Source organism: Elephas maximus, chromosome 18, assembly GCF_024166365.1.
Source record: "Elephas maximus indicus isolate mEleMax1 chromosome 18, mEleMax1 primary haplotype, whole genome shotgun sequence".
Lineage (NCBI taxonomy): Eukaryota > Metazoa > Chordata > Mammalia > Proboscidea > Elephantidae > Elephas > Elephas maximus.
In genome coordinates, this window is record NC_064836.1 from 20,583,250 (window position 1) to 20,602,553 (window position 19,304).

At 51.1% G+C, this 19,304-nt stretch overlaps 1 protein-coding gene across 4 annotated transcripts in view; it reads right to left on the reverse strand.

The window, feature by feature from the left end:
* The window catches only part of LAMB3 (laminin subunit beta 3), a 102,771-nt gene that overhangs the window by 803 nt on the left and 82,664 nt on the right, over window positions 1–19,304 (reverse strand). For all 4 annotated transcript variants that reach the window (XM_049857917.1, XM_049857916.1, XM_049857915.1 and 1 more), the window contains 12 exons: window positions 18,272–18,427; window positions 17,639–17,835; window positions 17,171–17,282; window positions 15,494–15,872; window positions 12,341–12,501; window positions 12,009–12,226; window positions 11,519–11,716; window positions 11,034–11,178; window positions 4,795–5,002; window positions 4,227–4,368; window positions 3,624–3,800; window positions 2,495–2,648 (listed from right to left, as the gene is read on the reverse strand). In XM_049857917.1, coding sequence (XP_049713874.1) covers window positions 2,495–2,648; window positions 3,624–3,800; window positions 4,227–4,368; window positions 4,795–5,002; window positions 11,034–11,178; window positions 11,519–11,716; window positions 12,009–12,226; window positions 12,341–12,501; window positions 15,494–15,872; window positions 17,171–17,282; window positions 17,639–17,835; window positions 18,272–18,427 — 2,247 coding nt within the window. The remainder of the gene's footprint in view (window positions 1–2,494; window positions 2,649–3,623; window positions 3,801–4,226; window positions 4,369–4,794; window positions 5,003–11,033; window positions 11,179–11,518; window positions 11,717–12,008; window positions 12,227–12,340; window positions 12,502–15,493; window positions 15,873–17,170; window positions 17,283–17,638; window positions 17,836–18,271; window positions 18,428–19,304) is intronic.

A 19,304-nucleotide genomic window follows, 5' to 3' on the forward strand; every position in this document is an offset into this window, starting at 1 on the left:
TCTCAGTTGTTCCAGACTAAGGCCATTGGCACCAAGATTAGCAGCACACTGCTGCTAGACCTAGGCAGCTGCCACCCACCAATGGTCCCCAGTTGGGCTCCATGGCAAAAGAACTGGTCAGGTGACCAGAATTTTCCTCCCCATTTCCTCTTCCCAAAACACCACTCCAGACAAATCCAATCTTCCCCCTCATGCATACCACCACCCAACTATGCCTAGAGAATCTGAAAGACTCCAAAGTTCAGGCTATTCCTCCTGTTGTTCCAGGCCGCTGTCCCTTCTTCAACATTCATGAGAGCTGGTAACCAGCCTCAGCCTGAACTTTTCAGGAATAGGGGGAAAGGCTGCCTCACAAGGCTCTGACTTTAGGCAGCTCGAATTACTCAACCTGGTGGCATAGTGGTTAAGTGCTACAGCTGGTAACCAAAGAGTTGGCAGTTCAAATTCACCAGGCGTTCCTTGGAAACTTTATGGGGGCAGTTCTACTCTGTCCTATAGGGTCACTATGAGTTGGAATTGACTTGATGGCAACGGGTTTGTTTTGGTTTAGTTACTTAAAATGTCTTTTTCTCACTAAGCCAAAATCTAACCACTTTTTGCTTCCATCCAATTGTGTGGTTTCTGGGGGGGAAGGAATATATCTGTTCTGTTTCCTACACGGCAACCCTTCACATGTTTGAGGCCTTATCTTCTCTGGGTTAGACAGCTCTAGTGCCTTCATCCAGTCCTCATCTGATATAATTACTGGGCCTCACTCTCCCTCGCAACCCTGGTCACTCTCCCCTGATGTGTGCAGGTTTGTCAATATCCCTTCTGAAGACACACTGGCCATCACTTGAACACCATCCCCCAGGGGAGAGCCTATCAGCAGAGTGTACAAGGGTTATGACTGGGCTGACATCCAATCTGAGGACACCTATATGGACCCACAGCTGGTGAAATATCAAAATGCTTCTATAGTTACTGTCTCCTACCTCCAGGTCAGATGCCCCCATGCCCATGATCCTCCATAATCCAGCAAGCAGGAAAGTGCCTATTCCTGTGCTACAGCCTGAGCCTTTTCTGGGTGGTAGGAGCATGCCATGCCAATTGCTAAACATTTTTAATATCATCCCTGAGCTGTTCATCATCTTATTTTGGCTGCTTTGTGTTCATTAGCTCTTTTGGCAGTAGCAAGACACTGCTGGCTTCTATCAAGCTTGCAGTTACTCAAAGCTCTTGGGTCTTTTTCAGGTGAGTAACAACTCATATTTGCTAATCATTCACCAGTTATGAAGGGTTTGCAGCAACATCAGCCACTGAGATACCAGGCCTCACCTGAGCTGTACTTGTATGCTTAGGCCCAGAAAAGACCAGTGTGGGAGATAACTTTTCTCCTTATTTAATTTCATCCTGTTAGTTTCAGGACATCCTTTTAGACTTTTGAGCTTTCCTTAGAACACTGGGTCTGTTATCTCATGGACTATGTGTTATTCACAAACTTGATAAGCACATTCTTTATCTTCATGCAAAGGGTTGATGGGCAAGGTCAGGACAAGCAGAGGCCCAGCCACTAGGCTCATCCCTTAAGGTCAGCCCCTCTGGCCCTGCCCTTTGGTGTGGTCAGCCACAGCTGAACATCTGCTCAACCTGCCAACACCGCCCCCCCAAACCGTCTCCATGGTATCCACCTGGCTACCCAAAGAGATTTTTTCAACAGCTTTTACTGAAATTCAGAGATGCTCTGTGGTGTTCACTGGGCACATCAGCCCAGTGACCCATCATCACAACTTAGAGAAGTGGCCTTGGTCCCTGGAAATCCCTGTCCCCCTTTCTGAGTGAACCTCAGCATCCTTTCAAACACTGGATTCAAAAGCCTTCACTGGTTCTCCACTGCATCCACAATTAGGTCTGCCCTCCTCCTCCTGATCCTGGAGCCAACCTTGTTGATGCAGGCTGCTTCTCTCCACCAGTCCTGGCCCTCATAAATCCTGCTTTCCTGGGGGTGGGTCCTGACCTCATCCATTGAACATGCCTTGTTTCTTCCCACCCACCCTAGTCTTCATGTCCCTTCTCTTCCTCTCAGTCTCTCTCAGGCCTGCACTTCCTTCAAGGCCCACCTCCAATCTGATCTTTTCTGAACATTACTGTCACTGAACATTCTCCTTGGAAATGATTCATTCTTTGAAGTCCTAGAGCTCTTGTTATTCAGGCCCCTATCTCAGGCCACCTTGTGCTATGAAATATGGTTTTGTGCATCTTACAGGAGATGGGGAAAATGGCCCCACCTAGATTGTAAGCTTTTTGAGGGCATGGCCAAGTCTTGGGCCGAGAACACCTCTGCATTTCCCACAGCCCCTCATTGACACTTATATTTATTAGGTCCCCCATGAATCCCAACTGGTCTCACTTTCTTAGTACCACCTGCTCTACGAGCAGTGGACCTGGGAAGCTCTGGGCAAGGACCTGCCTTTAGGGATGCACTGTGGTCCAAGACCCGGGACCATCCCCTCACCTTTCATCCTGTCCATCATCTCCATGGTCTCCCCAAACAGCTTCTTGGCCTCCTCCTGGACGCTCAGAATCCGACTGCCCTGTTCACCCAGTGTGGAGCTTTGATTCAACTGGTTCTTCAACTCCACATACTTTTGCTTTACTCTCTCAAATCCCTGGAAAAGGCAGAGAGGTCTCAGTGTTACCATCAGCAACATCCAAAGTCCTAAAGACCTCAGGTTAAAGCACTTGATATCACTCAAATCAACACACAGTGATATGGTACCTCCCATTATGCCACAGTGGAGTCCCTGGGTGGTACAAACAGTTAAGTGCTCTGCTACTAACTGAAAGGTTGGATGTTTAAGTCCATGGTTTAGAAAAGCCTGGCAATCTACTTCCAGAATGTCAACCCCTGAAAACCCTGTGGAGCACAGTTCTACTGTCACACACGAGAGGTTGTTATGAGTCAGGGCCAACTCAAAGGTCATTACACCCTAACATAAAACCCCTAGGCCAAAAACTATGACTTAAACCTCTTCTGTGTTTCCCTTCCTGCCACCCCCAGCTCCTGCCATTTTACCCACCTCACTTCCAGTACAACGCCAGGGACACAGTTGTCACTTAATAGTATAATTGGCATGTGGCCACTGGGTGGGACTACAAGGGCCAAGGTTCCTGGCCCTGGGGAAAGCAGATGGCAGACCTAAGACATGGAGAATGGCCCTTTAATCTTCTCTCTGGTCTAATTCACGCAGTGATATGGCCTGGTTAGACTAAGTCAAGAGCATCTGTCTGTGCTAGGGAGCCAAGACAGGGCCCAGCAGAGTGGGACAAGCTCTGGACTACATGTCCAGAGACCTGCTTGTAGATGACCTCTGGCCTCTGGACAAGTCACCACCTCACCTGTAAAACGAGGTGACTGGCCCAGATTGTCTGCAATATCCCTGAACGGACTACACCACAGGCAGCCAGGGGGAAATTCAGGTGCTAGCCAGGTTTGGGTTATTTCTGAAGCCCCTTCTTGTTCTGTTATCCTGATTGCTTTTGAGCCAACAGTGTTACAAAGCGTATAAAGTCCTCTCCTGCCCTGGGCTCCCTCACTGATGTGCTTCCTCTGGCACGGCCCTTAACTCCATCCTGCTCCATACCTCCTGGGCACTCAGCGCCCGTTTGCTGGCACCCTTGGCGAGCTGCTGGGCCTGGGTCGCCTGTGCCTGCTGCTGCCCAACCTGGTGGTGGAGTGCCTCCATTCGAGTCTGGAATCCACTCAGCTGCTCCATCATGCCCGTCACCAGCCTTTCTGTCGGCCCCAGTACCTGCTGAACCTATGAGAAAGAGGGAGGACTTCAGAGTTTGTGGTGGGTCTTCCAGACAAGAGTCTTCAACACCTCATTTTTCCCTGACTCATCAGGCAGCAAAACTCTCTCCAAGCTGGAAATCACAGACTGTCCCCCTCTCAATCCTCTGTCTGTCCCACTGACATCCAGGCTTCTTCCTCCTCCCATTCAACTGACCCCACCCCTGCTGGGGCTCAGAGTCCATCTCTGGCTTCTGCATCCCAGCTAGGAGACCAGAAAATCAAGGGCTCAAAGCCAAGCCCAAGACTTATAACCCTATTTCTTCAGGCCTCCTGCTCAGCTTCCATCAGGGGTCTCTTTCTGGTATCATCTATGCCCTGGGCTTGTATCTGGCTGTACATTCCCCAGATATGGGGAGGAGGGGAAGGCGGAAAGAAAGCCACTTCACTTCACCTCAGCAACCCTGTCCTGGATCAGCCGAAGGGAGCGGCTGGTGCCTTGCATGGTGTCCTGAGCTTCCTGCAGTGCCACTGTGCCCTGTCGCAGGTTCCCCACCACATCCTCCACCTTGCCTTCCACAGCGTGGGCTCGGGTCCTAGGGCAAGGGGAGAGCAGACACAGAAGGAGTGAGCAAGAGAATGAATAAATATGTGATTCTCCTCACTTGCCAATCCAAGAGAATAGTCTTCCCAGCCAAGACAATGGGCAAGGGGAGTACTAACCCAGTAGTAGCTTTTATACCCTAGGGCTCCCCCAAGTAGACAATGAATGTCAGTGTTATGTCTAAGACCCCTTAAGGTAAAGTCTCCAATATGGAAAGCAGGGCCACTCTGAGTAAAGTTTAATCTAGACTCTGCATCACTTAAGCATCTGCTCCCATGGTAAGCACCCTTCTGTCCCCAGCCCTCTATACCCTCTGATCTGCAGAGGTTCTTCTCCCACTTCCAGCAACAGGGTTGGGGAGCCAAAATCCAGCCCAAGCTGGCTTGCGCAGGGAAGAAGTTCCGGGCCCGGACCATACCTAGCCTGCTCAGCCTCGGCCTGCAGTCTTCGGGCCCGTGCAATGTCGTGCTTGGTCTGGGACAGCACCAGGTCCACGTTGGGGAGCCGGGCCGCGATAGCCTGGATCTCGTTCATCTTTCGCAGGACTGTAGCGGAGTCCGTGGGCAGCCACAGGGCCAGCACTGCCTCACTGACCTCCTGGATGGTGGCTGCATCAGTGTCAGGGTCTGGAAGACAGGCGTCCATCAGATTCAGGGAGTGCACCCCTCTCTTCAAAGATCCACGCCAAGCAGCACCCATGGGAGGTACACGCTGTGGCCCTTCTGCCGCTGTGTCCCAAGGAGCTGCTGCTTCTTCTCACCCAGCCTCAGGCCCCATCCCGGAAGGGCATCTGAAAAATGCTGGAGGCAGATGGCTGTCCTGGGCAGATGACTGTCCTAGGCTCCCTGCTGCACGGAGGAGGGTGTCTACACAACTGTGGCAACTAAGTGTCTAGAGCCACAGGCAGCCACAGGCTGGGGAAGGGAGGTGGCACCAGACAGCTGGTAGAAAACAATGCTGGAGCATATACATAATCACCCTAAATTAGGAAGAGCAGCCAGGAATTGGAGCTTCCCTGAAAATAAGACCCGGTCTACACACCCCTCCTTGGGCCAGGGTGCTCATTTTTGCAAAGGCAGATAAGATCATGGTGTCTTTGCTCAGACGTCCCCTACCCAGCCTCCAAGCTACCCTAGCACTCCTCATCCTCCTTCCCTGCACAACCCACAGGCATACACTGAACTCACTGATCTGGCTTCTTGTCTGTTCCTCCCAGAATGTAAGCTCCATGAAGACAGGGGCTTTGTTTTGTCCTCAGCTCTATCCCCAGCACCTAGCATAGTTCCTGGCACTTGGAGGCACTCAGTATTTGTACAGCACATGAATGATTGAAAGGGCTCCAGACTCAGCCCTCCCCTTTCCTACTCAAGCAACCTGGGGCAAGTCTGAGCTCAGTTTCCTGATCTGTGAAATGGGAATAAAAAGCTTCAACCAGAGTGGATGAAATGAAGTAATCCACTAGCAAGACAGTTTAGAAGCCAAATCTGTGTCAGAGAGCAAGGGCAGAACTAGAGTCCCTAGTGGTACAGACAATGTGCTTGGCTGCTAACCAAAATGTTTGAGTCCACCCAGAGATGTCTTAGGAAGAAAGGCCTAGTGATCAGCTATTGAAATATCAGTCACTGAAAACACTATGGAGCACACTCTGACACACGTGAGGAGGTCACCATGAGTTGGAATCAACTCAACCGCAACTGGTTTTTATTACATTATGGATTATATTTGAAGAACTGAGTAAGGTGGCGTCCCCTCCTCCTCCACACTGCGGCTCTGCATGTCAACAGTGCCTAGCACCCAGCAGCAGGACTCTGGAAACTAGAACCCACACTGCTGTAACCAGTACAACAATTATTTGGGGTCTCTCCCTGGGGTCGGGCCTCTCTTGGGCCCTGTTCCTTCTCTCTGTCCCTGCCCTCATCATAGGATTTGACCTGAGACACAAGTATAATCAAGAGGACAAAAGGGTCCCACAGCCTAGTCACTCCCTACCTGTTCGTGTGGGCCTTGGCTGCACCCTGGAAGAAAGACTTCCAACCCAGGTCCCACCCTCTGGGGCGGGACCCCTGTTGGGGTTAATGCAGGGCGGGTGGCCATTCTGCCTCCCTGGGCTGACTCAGTGGCTTAGCTCATCTGTGAGTCGGTGCCTCAAGCCTGGGCCTGCCCTTTGCTCTGTGGCTGTTGTGCACCATCCCTCTGCATCCCCTCATGGCACGCTCCCCCTGTGTGGACCTCTTGGGGAGGCTGACCCCGCATGACCTTGACAAGTCACAGGACTTCTGTGCATCTTTTCTGCCTATCTCTGACCTGCTGTTGGCATTCAGGAGGGGTCTCTCGCCCGTCTGGGACAAAGGCACTGCAATAGTAGCAAGAAGAGCCACTATAGCTACATTAAGCCCTCGGCTCATATTAACTGGGCTCCCAGCCAAGCATTTCCTTGGCAGAGACCCGAAATCTAATAATATCAACTCACATTCCTGACGTACTTTTAATTTTCCAAAATACGTTTTACATCAGTTATTTGATCCTCAGAATCAACCTGTGAAATACTATTGTTATGGATTGAACTGTTTGTCCTCCAAAATGTGTGTCAAATTGGCTAGGCCATGATTCCCAGTATAGTGTGGTTGTCCACCATTTTGTCACCTGATGTGATTTTCCTATGTGTTATAAATCCTAACCCCTATGATGTTAATGGGAGCCCTGGTGGCACAGTGGTTAAAAGCTTGGCTGCTAATCAAAAGGTTGGCAGTTTGAATCCACCAGCTGCTCCTTGGAAACCCTATGGGGCAGTTCTACTCTGTCCTATAGGGTTGCTATGAGTCAGAAGTGACTTGATAGCACATAACAACAACAATGTTGTTAATGAGGCAGGATTAGAGACAGCTATATTAATGAGGCAGGGCTCAATTTAGAAGATTGGGTTGTATCTTGAGTCAGCCTCTCTTGAGATACAAAAGAGAGAGCCGAGCAGGAAGGAGGAGTTCATGCCACCAAGAATGAAGATCCTGAAGGGGAGTGCATCTTTTGGACCCGGGGTCCCTGCACTGAGAAGCTCCTAGACCAGGGTAAGATTGATGACAAAGATCCTCCCCTAGAGCTGACAGAGAGAGAAAACCCCGGAGCTGGCACCCTGAATTTGGACTTCTAGCTTCCTAGACTGTAAGAGAATAAATTTTTCTTTGTTAAAGCCATCCAACTGTGGTATTTCTGACAGAATTTGGTACCAAGAGTGGAGTGCTGCTCTAACAGATACCTAAAATGTAGATGCAGTTTTGAAACTGTGAATGGGTAGAGGCTGGGAAAGTTTTAAGGTACCTAATAGTTTTTTTTTAATAGTAAAAGCCTAGATTGCCTTGAAGAGACTTTTGGTGGAATTATGGACACCAAAGACAATTCTAGTGACGAATCAGAAGCAAGTGAGGAGAGCTCTAAGAACAGAGACAGCACAAATGGTGAGAAGCAGCAGCAGAGAACCAGCAGCAGCAGAACCAAGAGACCAGTGAGAGACAGCACAGGAGCCAACGCACAGAGCAAGAGAGCTGAGTGCCTTTGCTCAGGAGGCTTCCTGGCCAAGAGGGGTACCTTCAGGCACTTATCGGGGGAGCTAGGCTTGCCAACCCATGGAGCAAGGAAGCTGGGTGCCTTCTGGCAGAGGTTTACTGGGGAAGTGGGGTGCCTCCAGGCACTTATCAGTGGAACTAAAGAGTCTTGGAACACTTGCCCCAGCAGGGCAGATGCAGGCAGCAAGGCCTGAGGGGCCGAGAAGCCAAGGAACCAGGAATCAAAAGCTGAAGAGACAAGGAACACAGGAAGCAGAGCTGCCTCAGTCTCAAAAGGTAGGGCCACAACCTCTGGGACCTCAAAGGGTGGAGCCATGACCTCTGGGATTTCAAAAGGCGGGACCACAGCCTCCTAGATTTCAAAGAGTCAGATCTTCACCAGCTCCATTCCAGAGTGTAGGGCTGCCTTTCACAACTGGCAGAGGGATGGGGTCAGATCTGCTGCCCAAACCTGAAGGGGTGGGGCTGCCATGCCCAAGGGACAGAAGAATGAGGCTGAGGTGATAGACTAGCCACTAAGAAGGGCTAGGAGAATGGGGCCACCTAAAGCCAAGGGGGCAGAGTTGCCTTTCCAGTGGGCCTGGAAAACAGAGCTGAAGCCCAGGGCTAAGGGGCCTCCACCCAGAATCCAGAGAATATGGGCAACACCCAGAATCTGGAAGGCAGGGCCATTGCCAAAATGGTCTCAGAGAACAGAAAATTATTTTCAAGGCTTGAGAGCTAATGCAATGTGTTCTGCTGACTTGCTTGGTGCCTGATATCCCTTCTTTCCCTTCGATTTCTCCCATTTGTTATGGAAATGTCTACTTTGTGTCTGTTCCACCATTGTACTTTAGAAGCAGATAACTTGTATTCTAGATTTTGCAGATGAAGAGGAATTTTGCAGATGAGATTTTGGACTTGTAGTTGATATAAGACTTTTGCTTTGATATCATATGAGGGGGTGGATGTATTTTACATGTGGCAAGGATATAAATTTTAAGGATATAAATTTTGGGGGGCTGAAGGGTATAATGTTACGGATTGAACTGTGTCCCCCAAAATGTGTGTCAACTTGACTAGGCCATGATTCCCAATATTGTGTGTTGTCCATTTTGTGATTTGTTGTGATTATCTTATGCATTGTAAATCCTATCTCTATGATGTTAATGAGGCAGGATTAGAGGCAGTTATACTAATGAGGCAGGACTCAATCTACAAGATTAGGTTGTATCTTCAGTCAATCTTTTTGAGATATAAAAAAGAGGCTCAAGCAGGGACCTCGTGCCACCAAGACTGAAGAACCAGGAGGAGAGCACATCTTTGGGACCCAGGGTCACTGTGATGAGAAGTTCCTAGACCAGGGAAAGGTTGGTGACAAGGATCTTCCCACAGAGCTGACAGAGAGAGAAAGCTTTCTCCTGGAGCTGGCACCCTGAATTTGGACTTCTAGCCTCCTAGACTGTGAGAGAATAAATTTCTCTTTGTTAAAGCCATCCACTTGTGATATTTCTGTTATAGCAGCACTAGATAACTAAGACAATTATCATCCTGGTTTCCGGAAGTGAAAGAGGAGGCCAAGAGAAAAGTAACTTGCCCCAAGTCACACAGGTCTCCTGAGTTCTAGCCCAGGATCTTTCCATTACCCAGCCCTTTCTCACTCCCAGGGCAACAGGAGAGGGGAGCTGGCCCATTTATTCATTCAACAAATGTGGGGTGCCTTTTCTGGGCCTAGCATTATGCTAGATGCTGGCAATACAGTGGTAAACAAGACAGACAATGACCCCTGCCCTCTTGGAGTTTACAACTAGTAGGGAGACAAACAATACACTAGTGGACAAATGAATCCAACAATCACAACCTGAGTATTGTTGTCAGGTGCCGTCAAGTCGATTTCTACTCAGAGCAGCCCCGAATAACAGAGTAGAACTGCCCTATATGATTTTCTAATCCATAATCTTTACAGAAGCAGATCACCAGGTCTTTCTCCCATGGAGCTGCTGAGTAGGTTCGGACTGTCAACCTTTCAGTTAGCACCCAGGCACTTAACTATTTGTGCCACTATGTCTCCTTACAGCCTGAGAAATGCAATGAAAGTCAGACACTGAAGGGAAGGGAGGGGAAGGGATGACCAGATAGGGTGGTCAGGAAAGGCCTCTCTAGGGAAATGGCGTTTATTTATTTCTGGTCTGACCTTCATTTTTTTCCTTTCTTCTGGTAATTTTAGGCTTAGTTTACTCTTCTTTTTCTAATTCCTCAAGTTGTAGAGTTGGGCTATTGATTTGAGATCTTTCTTCTCTTTCAACGCAGGCATTTATTGCTGAAAATTTCCCTCTGAGTACTGCCTTTGCTGCATCCCATGAGTTTTGGTATGTTGGGTTTTCATTTTTGTTCAATACTAAGTATATTTTTTTTTATTTCTCTCTTGATTTCTTCCTTGAGCCATTGGTTATTTAATAGTGTGTTGTTTAATTTCCATGTATTTGTATGCTTTCTGGTATTCCTTCTGCAATCAATTTCTGCTATTGTTCCCTTGTGGTCTGAGAAGACACTTTGTGTAACTTCAATCTTTTAGAAATCATTGAGGAGGACATGGCATTTAAACTGAAGCCTGGAGGACAGGAACTGGACTTGGGGAGAGCATTCCAGGTGGAGAAACAGCAAATTAAAATCCCTGAGGCAGGTGAGAGCTTAGCATGTTCGAGGATCAGAAGAGAGAAAGCTGGGAGCAAGGTAGGGAGCAGCACAAGGCCACATCCAAGAGGTGGGCAGAGGCGAGACTTTGCAGGACAAGATAAGGTATTGGGATCTTATTCCAGGAACAGCATGAAGCCATGGAAGGAATTTAAGCATGAAAGGAATACAATCCAATTTACATTTGTGAAAGCTATTTCAGGCTGTTACTTTAAGAATGGATTGTATGGAGCAGGAGGGGAAGTGGGGAGGGTAATTAGAAGACCCCAGCAGTGGTCCCAACAAGGGCTGAGTGGTGGCTCAGACCAGCCACAGTGATGGTATGAAGTGATGGAAGGAGACAGCTATTTGACAAGCTGAACATGGGAGTGAAGGGCAGGCCAGAATCAGACATCAGCGAGGGGAGGACAGAGTCCAGGCTCACCTGTGAGGAAGTCCCGGACCTGCTGGATGAGGAGCCGGATGCGTCTGACATCTTCCTCCATCTGGGAGCGGCTGGTGCTCACCTGGGTCTCCAGGCGTTGAGCATCTGTTTGGATCTGCAAGGCAGCTTCCTCGGCTGCCCTGATCTGTTCATGCACACAGTGGGTCAGGAGCAGTCAGAGCCCTGAGAAAGCTTCTCAGCAGCACCCAAGGACTCCGCAGGCCACCCTCTACCCCAAGGCCTGCCTAGGAAGCATTTGTAACTAACACAGTTTGGCCCTAGAAAAAATGGTGTGGATGTCACATAAAAAGCTCAACACACTGGCTCCAAACCCTCTCTCTCACTTGCTGTGGGGCTTTGGGTCAGTCGTCTAACATCTCTGGGTTTTAGTCCCCCAACTGTAAAATGGGAACTCTAAATTACCCAATGGGTTCTATCCACTTTGCCTCCTCCTAAAAGTGCCCACCCACCCTGTCCGTACCTACCATCTTCCGGGTCTGCTGGAGCTGGGCGTTGAAGCCCCGAAGCTGCTCAGCCACCTGCCCTGCGGTCCGGAAGGCCCCACCGGCCCTAGGCAGAGCACCTCTGCAGTGGGAGCCACAGGCCGTGCCATTGCCTCGGGGACACAGCTCACCAGGGCATGCTCCAGGGGTGCAGGCCATCTGCCTGGAGCCCCCACAAAGCTGTGGAGATAGGGGTGTCTAAGAGGCTACTCCAAGGCTCAACAACCACTCCCATCCCACACCCCAGAAAACAAACAGCCAGACATCTCCGTGGCAACCAGGCACCAGAAATGTGTTTCCTTGGCAACCACTGAGCACATCAAGAGGGGCACAAGGGTGGGGATGGTGGGAGGTGGGGTGTATTCTCACTGGGGTGGGTTTGCCCTAATAGGAAATGTGTGGCAGCAGTTGGGGTGTGGCAAGCTGGGGGCCTCCACGAAGTGGGACTCCATGCCATGAGTCAAGAGCCCACCTTGTTGATGGTGGGCGTCAGGTCAGGGAATGAAGCCATCTGCAGCCTCAGGGCTGTGAGCTGGGGGCCGCTGGCACCTCCTCCTGCCAGCTGCCTCTCCAGTCGCTCAGCCTCTCTCCGGCTGCCCCTGTGTTGGAGCAGCAGGCGGGAGCTATCGGAGACCTGTTGGGCAGCCTGGGATGACAGCTCGTAGGCTGTGGTCAGCATCCGGAAAGCTCCTGTAGGAAAAGGGGAAGGGGACTGAGTCGGCCCTGGAGATGAGAGGTCGAGCAGGAACCGGGTGGTGGGATGGCCATGGCAATGCCCGGAGCTGTCTGAGTGCCCCTACTCACCTGAAGGATCGGCACGGCTTATTTTTTCAAACTGGTTCCTCTTGTTCTGGTACAAGCTGAGGAGACGGTTGAAGCTTCGGTCCAGGTTCTCCAGGTGCCCTGGGAGGGACAATGTCTCCTCCTCTAGGGGCAGGTCCAGCGGCAGGCCCTGAAGCGTCCGCCTGAGATGGGAGGGGGTCTATCACTAAAATACAAGAGGAGTTTTGCCTTCCCCAGGACCAGCCATTTCCTCGGAGAAACTGCTGTTGAGTCAGAAAAAACAGCAGAGGCAACCGAAGGGAGAGCCCCCAGGCTGAAGATGGGTCTCCTGGACAAGGGCTGGGAGTGCTGAAACAGTCTCCCTGGTCCTCTGAAGGTGGGCCCTGAGTGTGACTTCCATAAAAGTCTCTCCTTCCTTTACTTTGGTGATGTCAACATTCCTGGTTCTCCACCTCTCAGAGGCTGCTCTCCTTGCTCCTGGCTTTCAGAGGGGCATCACCCTGACCCCACTCTACTCAGCTCTCTTTGGGCTAATTTCAGCCACCACCTCTGTTCTGGAGGCCAAACCTCCCACTGAGCTCCAGATCCTTAGCTGCTGCCCACCAATCATCTTCCCATTAAGGGGGTTCAGGATCCACCTGCCCCAGCCCATACCCATTGAGATTTCAGAGATTCCTCTCTTGTCCATGCCCTTTGTGGCCCTACCACCTACCAAGACCCCCTCTCCATGCCTCACATTCTTGCACCTCCGGACTTTGCTCAGGCCTGGAATGCCCTTCCATGCCTACATGTCCAGAGAACTGGATGCTTGTGGAAGGCCGGCCCACTCAACTTTTGAGACTTAGGGCAGACGGCCTTCGTCATGAAGCCTTCCTGACCACCCCTCTGAAGCACTTTTCCCTCTTCTTTAACGTGCACCACTATGAATTGGAATCAACTTGACAGCAACGGGTTTTTCTTTGGTTTATAACATGAAATACATTACAGTCAGTGTTGACACATCTGCCTCCCCCCACAGGAATCTTCTGAGGGCAAAGGCTATACTGTATTAATTTTTATATACCCAAAACTTAGCACAATGCTCAGCCCATAGGTCATGGCTCAAAAAAAAAAAAAAAGCTAACTGAATGAATGAATGAAACCCGACATTTGCTGTACCTCCTCTGCCACAGCCAGCAAAAAGAAGCTGCTATGTGCCCAAGAGTTACCAAGACTCGGTTATCATCCTCCTGGTTATCACTCTCCCACTGTGCAACCATGAGTGACCGAGCCTCAGTAATCATTCTCCTGTGCACACATGGGCCCTTTATCGTTCTCCTCCTAGGTTCCCATGGGCCTCTTATTACTCTCATCGTATGCATCTACGAGCCTGTAATCACTCTTCTCCTATGCACCCATGAGCCATCATGGGCACCCATTAGCCTGTTATCATTCTCCTGTGCACCCATGAGCCTGATATCATTCTCCTCCCAGGCACCCATGGGCCTGTTATCACTCTTCCCCTAGGAAGCCATGGGCCTGTTATTAATCTGTTCCTGGGCACCCATGAGCCTGTCATCATTCTCCTCCTAGGCACCCATGGGCCTGTGATCATTCTCCTAGGCACTCACTGAGCCTGTTATCATTCTCCTCCTAGGCACCCATGGGCCTGTTATCATTCTCATGTTATCAAGCTCACCCATGAGCTTGTTATCGTTTTCCTTCTAGGCACCCATGAAACTGTTATTCTCCTCCTAGGCACCCATGAGCCTGTTATCACTCTTCCACTAGGCACCCATGGGACTGTTATCATTCTTGTCCTGGGCACCCATTAGCCTGTTATCATTCTCCTGTGCACCCATGAGCCTGATATCATTCTCATAGGCACCCATAAGCCTGTTATAATTCCCCACCTAGGCACCCACATGTCTGTTATCATTCTCCTCCTAGGCACCTATGGGGCTATAATCATCCTCCTACTTTGCACCCATGGGCCAGTTATCATTCTCCTCTTGGGCACCCGTGGGCCTGTGATCATTCTCCACTTGTGCACCCATGGGCCTGTTATCATTCTCCTCCTAGACACCCATGGATCTGTGATCATTCTACTTCTAGGCACCCATGAGTCTGTGATCATTCTCCTTCTGTTCACCCATGAGCCTGTTATCATTCTCCTCCTGTGCACCAACTGGCCTGTTATCATTCTCCTCCTAGACACCCAAGTGCCTGTTATCATTCTCCTCCTAGGCATCAATAGTCCTGTTATAATTCTCCTCCTAGGCACCCATGAGCCTGTTATCACTCTTCCCCTAGGTACCCATGGGCCTGTTATCATTCTCGTCCTGTGCACCCATAAGCCTATTATCATTCTCCTCCTGTGCACCCATTGGCCTGTGATCATTCTCCTCCTAGGCACCCATGAGCTTGTTATCATTCTCCTAGGCACCCCTGAGCCTGTTATCATTCTCCTCCTGGGCACCCATGGGCCTGTTATCATTCTCCTGTGCACCCATAAGCCCATTATCATTCTCCTTCTAGGCACCCCTGAGCCTGTTATCATTCTCCTCCTGTGCACCCATGCGCCTGTTATCATTCTCCTCAGGCTGCCTGTTTCCTGCTGCTAATCAAGCAGCTGGACAGCTCCAGGTACGCTTAGTCAGTCAGTGCTTGTGCACAGCAAACTAATTTTAGAAAATTCCAGAACCAAATCTCACTACAGAGGCACCTCCGCTGATGGGAGGTCGTGTGGGGGGGAATGATTCTATTGCAAAGGCAAGTGTAAGTTATTTTTAGAGCCCCTGCCTCTCTGATACCCTCTGTCAGGGTGACTAATCCAAGGCTGACTCTCAGGCCACTGTGCAGGTACTCGGAACAAGTCCTGGGCTCCGAGCCTGCATTTGAGGTGCTGCCCTGCCCCTCTGTGGCCCAACCTACGTGGGAGGCGCAGCCCTGCCCCCCTGTGGCCAGGAGTCTCTGCCACACCACCTCCCTGCGCTTGTGTCCTCAGGTGCACAGTGGAGGTGCTAACAGCCACCACATGGCCTCACAAGATTGCGGTGATAATTAAGAAATGACATACAGGAAAAGGCCTTGTAAGCTGTAAAGGGCTATACACACATAAGAAGGACGAGTGTGCCCCTTGCATAAGCCCACGAGGTAGAGTTCCCCTACACCCTGGTAGGGAAAGGGAATCACCTGATGGAGAAGATGGCATTGCCCACTTGGGTCACCTCCTGCTCTGTGACTGGGGCGCTGTTGAGAATTGCATGGATTTGATCGATCTTCCTCTTCATGTCCAGGATGTGGGAGGCCAGGCTGCGGTCCCCTAGACCTGGCCCAGGCCGCAGGCCGGTGGTGGCGTTGTGGAGGCTGCTGAGGCGTAGGGCTTGCTCCCGGAGGTCAGCATCATAGCTCTGGAAGCAAGGGTGGCAGGCCACACACAGCGGGTAGCGATTGCAGTAGCCTCTCTGGCACTGGTCGCAGCGGGGCCCGGTCAAGCCGGGGCGGCAGAGGCAGCGGCCTGAGGCCTTGTCACAGCCTGCACCTTCAGTTCCCCGGAAGTCACAGTCACAGGCTAGGGTCAGGAAGAAATGATGGTCAGAGGCTGGGGGTCAGCAGACGAAGGTGTCCATAGAGGAGGTCTGACTTAGAATAACAGACTGTCGAGGCCCAGGTAACAATCATAGCAATGAAAGCAAACACTGAATTAGCACCTACTGTGTACCAGGCCTCCCTGGGTGGTGCAAGTGGCTTGCTCTCAGCTAACCAGAAGACTACAGCCAAGAAAACCCAGAGGAGCTCGGCTCTATCTGTAACACACGGGATCACCGTGAGTCGGAATCAACTTTACAGCAACAGGATTTGCTTTTTTGTGTATGTGTGCCAGGCGCTGTTCTAAACCAGACACACACATACACATTAACTCACTTGATCTTCACAACCACTCTACAAGTTTAAAAAAAAACCAGTTGCTGTTGAGCAACTCTGACTTAAGGCGACCTCCTGTGTATCAGAGCATAACTGTGCTCTGCTGGGTTTTCAATGGCTAATTTTTCAGAAGTAGATCACCAGGTCTTTCTTCTGAGGTGCCTTTGGGAGGACTGGAGCATCCAACCTTTCAGTCAGCAGCTGAGTGCACTAACCACTCACACCACCCAGGGGCTCCCTCTGCCCATCAGCAACTCTTGTTTTCCTATTTTATAGATGTGGCAACTGAAGTACAGAGAGGCTAAGCACAATGTGTCTCATTCTACAGAGGAGGAAGCCAAGGCCGAAAAGGGAACGTGACGTGCCCAGAGTCACCGGGCGAGGCAGGGACAGAGCTGGTCCCGAGCCCGGGCCTGTATACCCCGATCCCAGGCTTCTTTTGACTGCATCAGACTGACTCTCTGCGAAATTGACATATAACCTCCCCCTCAGGACTCGCTTTCTCCACTTACAAAGAGGGGAGATATGTCCTGGAGAGGGCTCTGGAAGATGCCCTTTCTCAGGGATGTTGGAGAAAGGCAGCCACCTGCTATGGGGCCTGGCATTCTTGCCAGGGGCTGGGAGGACACGGACTGGCCGGGCAGACAGCAGTCGTGTGGTGTGTGGCGCTCAGGGGGCGCTGGCCCAAACCACATGTCAATACAGTATGTCTGCCCCCATGACAGCCCACACCACACATCAGTACAGGATGTCCTCCCCACACAGCCCGCACCATATGTCAGTACAGGACGTTCTCCCCACACAGCCCACACCACACATCAGCACAGGATGTCCGCCCCGCAACAGCCTATACCACATGTCAGTATAGGACTTCCTTCCCACGACAGTCCCCCACCCCGCGTGTACCACGTGTATGTACCCCCACACCCCTCAGTGACCACACACCTTGACATCCTGTGGTCACATCTCCATAGGTCTGGTCCGGACACTGGTGGATGGCTGCAGTGCTGCACGTCAGTCCCCCAAACCCTTCCCGACAGGGGCACTGCCCTGTGAACTGGAAGGAGGGGAGGACTGTCAGGGGAGCCGCCCTCGCAGTCTCCACCTTGCCTAATATCAGAGGCTGTGTCCCAGATCCCTGGTCAGCAGACAGAATCCAGGGCCCCCACTGCCTGCAGAGCTGGTGAGCCCCCCAAAGGCTCCCTCTCAGAGATAAGCCTGAAGTCAAAGCCCAGGTGTGGCCAAGAGTGCATTACCAAAGCTGAGAGCCATAGAGGGAGGGGACATTTGGTAGTCTCCCCAAGAGGCCCAGCCTGGTCTGGAAAGTCCCAGAAGGGCAGCGTGTATTGAGAGAGAGGCACTGGGGCAGGACCCCTCTCCTGGGGAAGGCCCTGGCTCTGCCGGCACCTGTACCTGGTTACACTGGGGGCTGAGAGAATTGTGTGGGTCACAGGCGCACGGTTCGCAGCCCCGGCCGCTGGCCAGCTTCCAGTGGTAGGGTGCACACTGGTCACACTTGGGGCCCACCACGCTGGGTAGACACAGGCAGTGCCCACTCTCTTCATCACAGGGCATATCTCGCCGGGACCCCAAGATGTTACAGTCACAGCCTGCAGAAGGAAGGGCTGCTGAAAGAACACCTCAAAAAAACTCACCTCCAGAGGATGGACATCCAGGGAGTGCACCTAGCCTGGGAAAGGCACAGGGGCAAGGCCATTTCCTCCACATAACGTGGCTGACTCACGGACCCCTGTACTTCCCCACCTGCCCCAGCCACCTGGCCTTTTAGCAGCCTGCCTCCCTTCCCTCCCTCGCTCACTCAGTCCACCTCCCCAAGCTGGGCCCATGCTGCCACCTGCAGGAGAGGCCAGTGCCACAACACCCGGTACTGGAGAAGGAGAGAAGTTGGACCTTCAGGCACATCCCCACTGTCTACCCTGGACTGGGGTTTCTTCTAGAGAAAGCATGGTGAGCAGGACAAGTCATGGGTCTGGTGGCCCCCATGCAGCTGCCCTGCACCTGCAGGCCAAGCCCACTTGCACTCACGGTGGCAGCCCTGCGGGTTGGCGTAGGTGAGTCCAGTGAAGCCCGGCTTGCATAGGTCACAGCGCTCTCCCTGCACATTCTCCTTGCACACGCACTGCCCGCTCACTGGGTCACAGGGAGCCCCTGGCACTGCCCCATCCGGGTCACACTCACAGGCTGAGAGACAAAAGCAGCACCAAGGTAGGACAAAGAAGAAATGCTGAGGGTTAAGCGTTGATTCTAGGTACCAGAATGCCTGAGTTCAGATCCTTGTTCCGCCATTTACCTTAGTCAAGTTAATTCACCCCCACCCAGTGCCTCAGTTTCCTCACCTGGAGGAATAGCAATGGGGATAATAACACAGTCCTCATAGGCTTCCTGTGAGGAATGAATGACTAAATGTAAGGAATGTAGAACAGTGAGTGCTTAGCATGTGTTAAGCACTATAGATGTCTTTTTGGCTGTCATTATTTATAGAGTAACCACTATGAGCCATGAACTGAGCTCAGCACTCACACATGTTGCATTATTTAATCCTTTTGATAACCCCAAAAGTTGGGTATTAAGATCCCCATTGTATAGATGAGAAAACTGAGGCTTAGAGATCTTAAAGAACTTCTCAAGTCTGTCTTACTCTTTCCACAGACAGTATCAACAAAAGTGGCCTGGCCTGCCCCATCCCCACTTCAAGACCTCTTTTATGCCTTTCAAAACATAAGATTCCTCCCAGAAAGTCTTCCCTGATTCCACTTGCCCTAACCAGATTGCTTCAGTCCAGTTTGCTTTCCCCTATATGAACTCACTGGCACTTGTGGACATGGTAAGTTACTCCTGGGTGTTCCATTCCATTACATTCATATGTTCATTCAATAAACATTCCTTAAGCATCAGTTATTTGCCAGTCAGTCATTGTGCTGGGGTGATCAAGGAGCTCTCAATGTTGGGAAAAGAGAAAATAAATAGCAAGCCTCATTTACATGGTAGAGGCAATAACATGTAAGTGGATGAAGGGAACTTGAAGGACAAGTAGATGTTTGTGGGGTGGAGGCAAGGG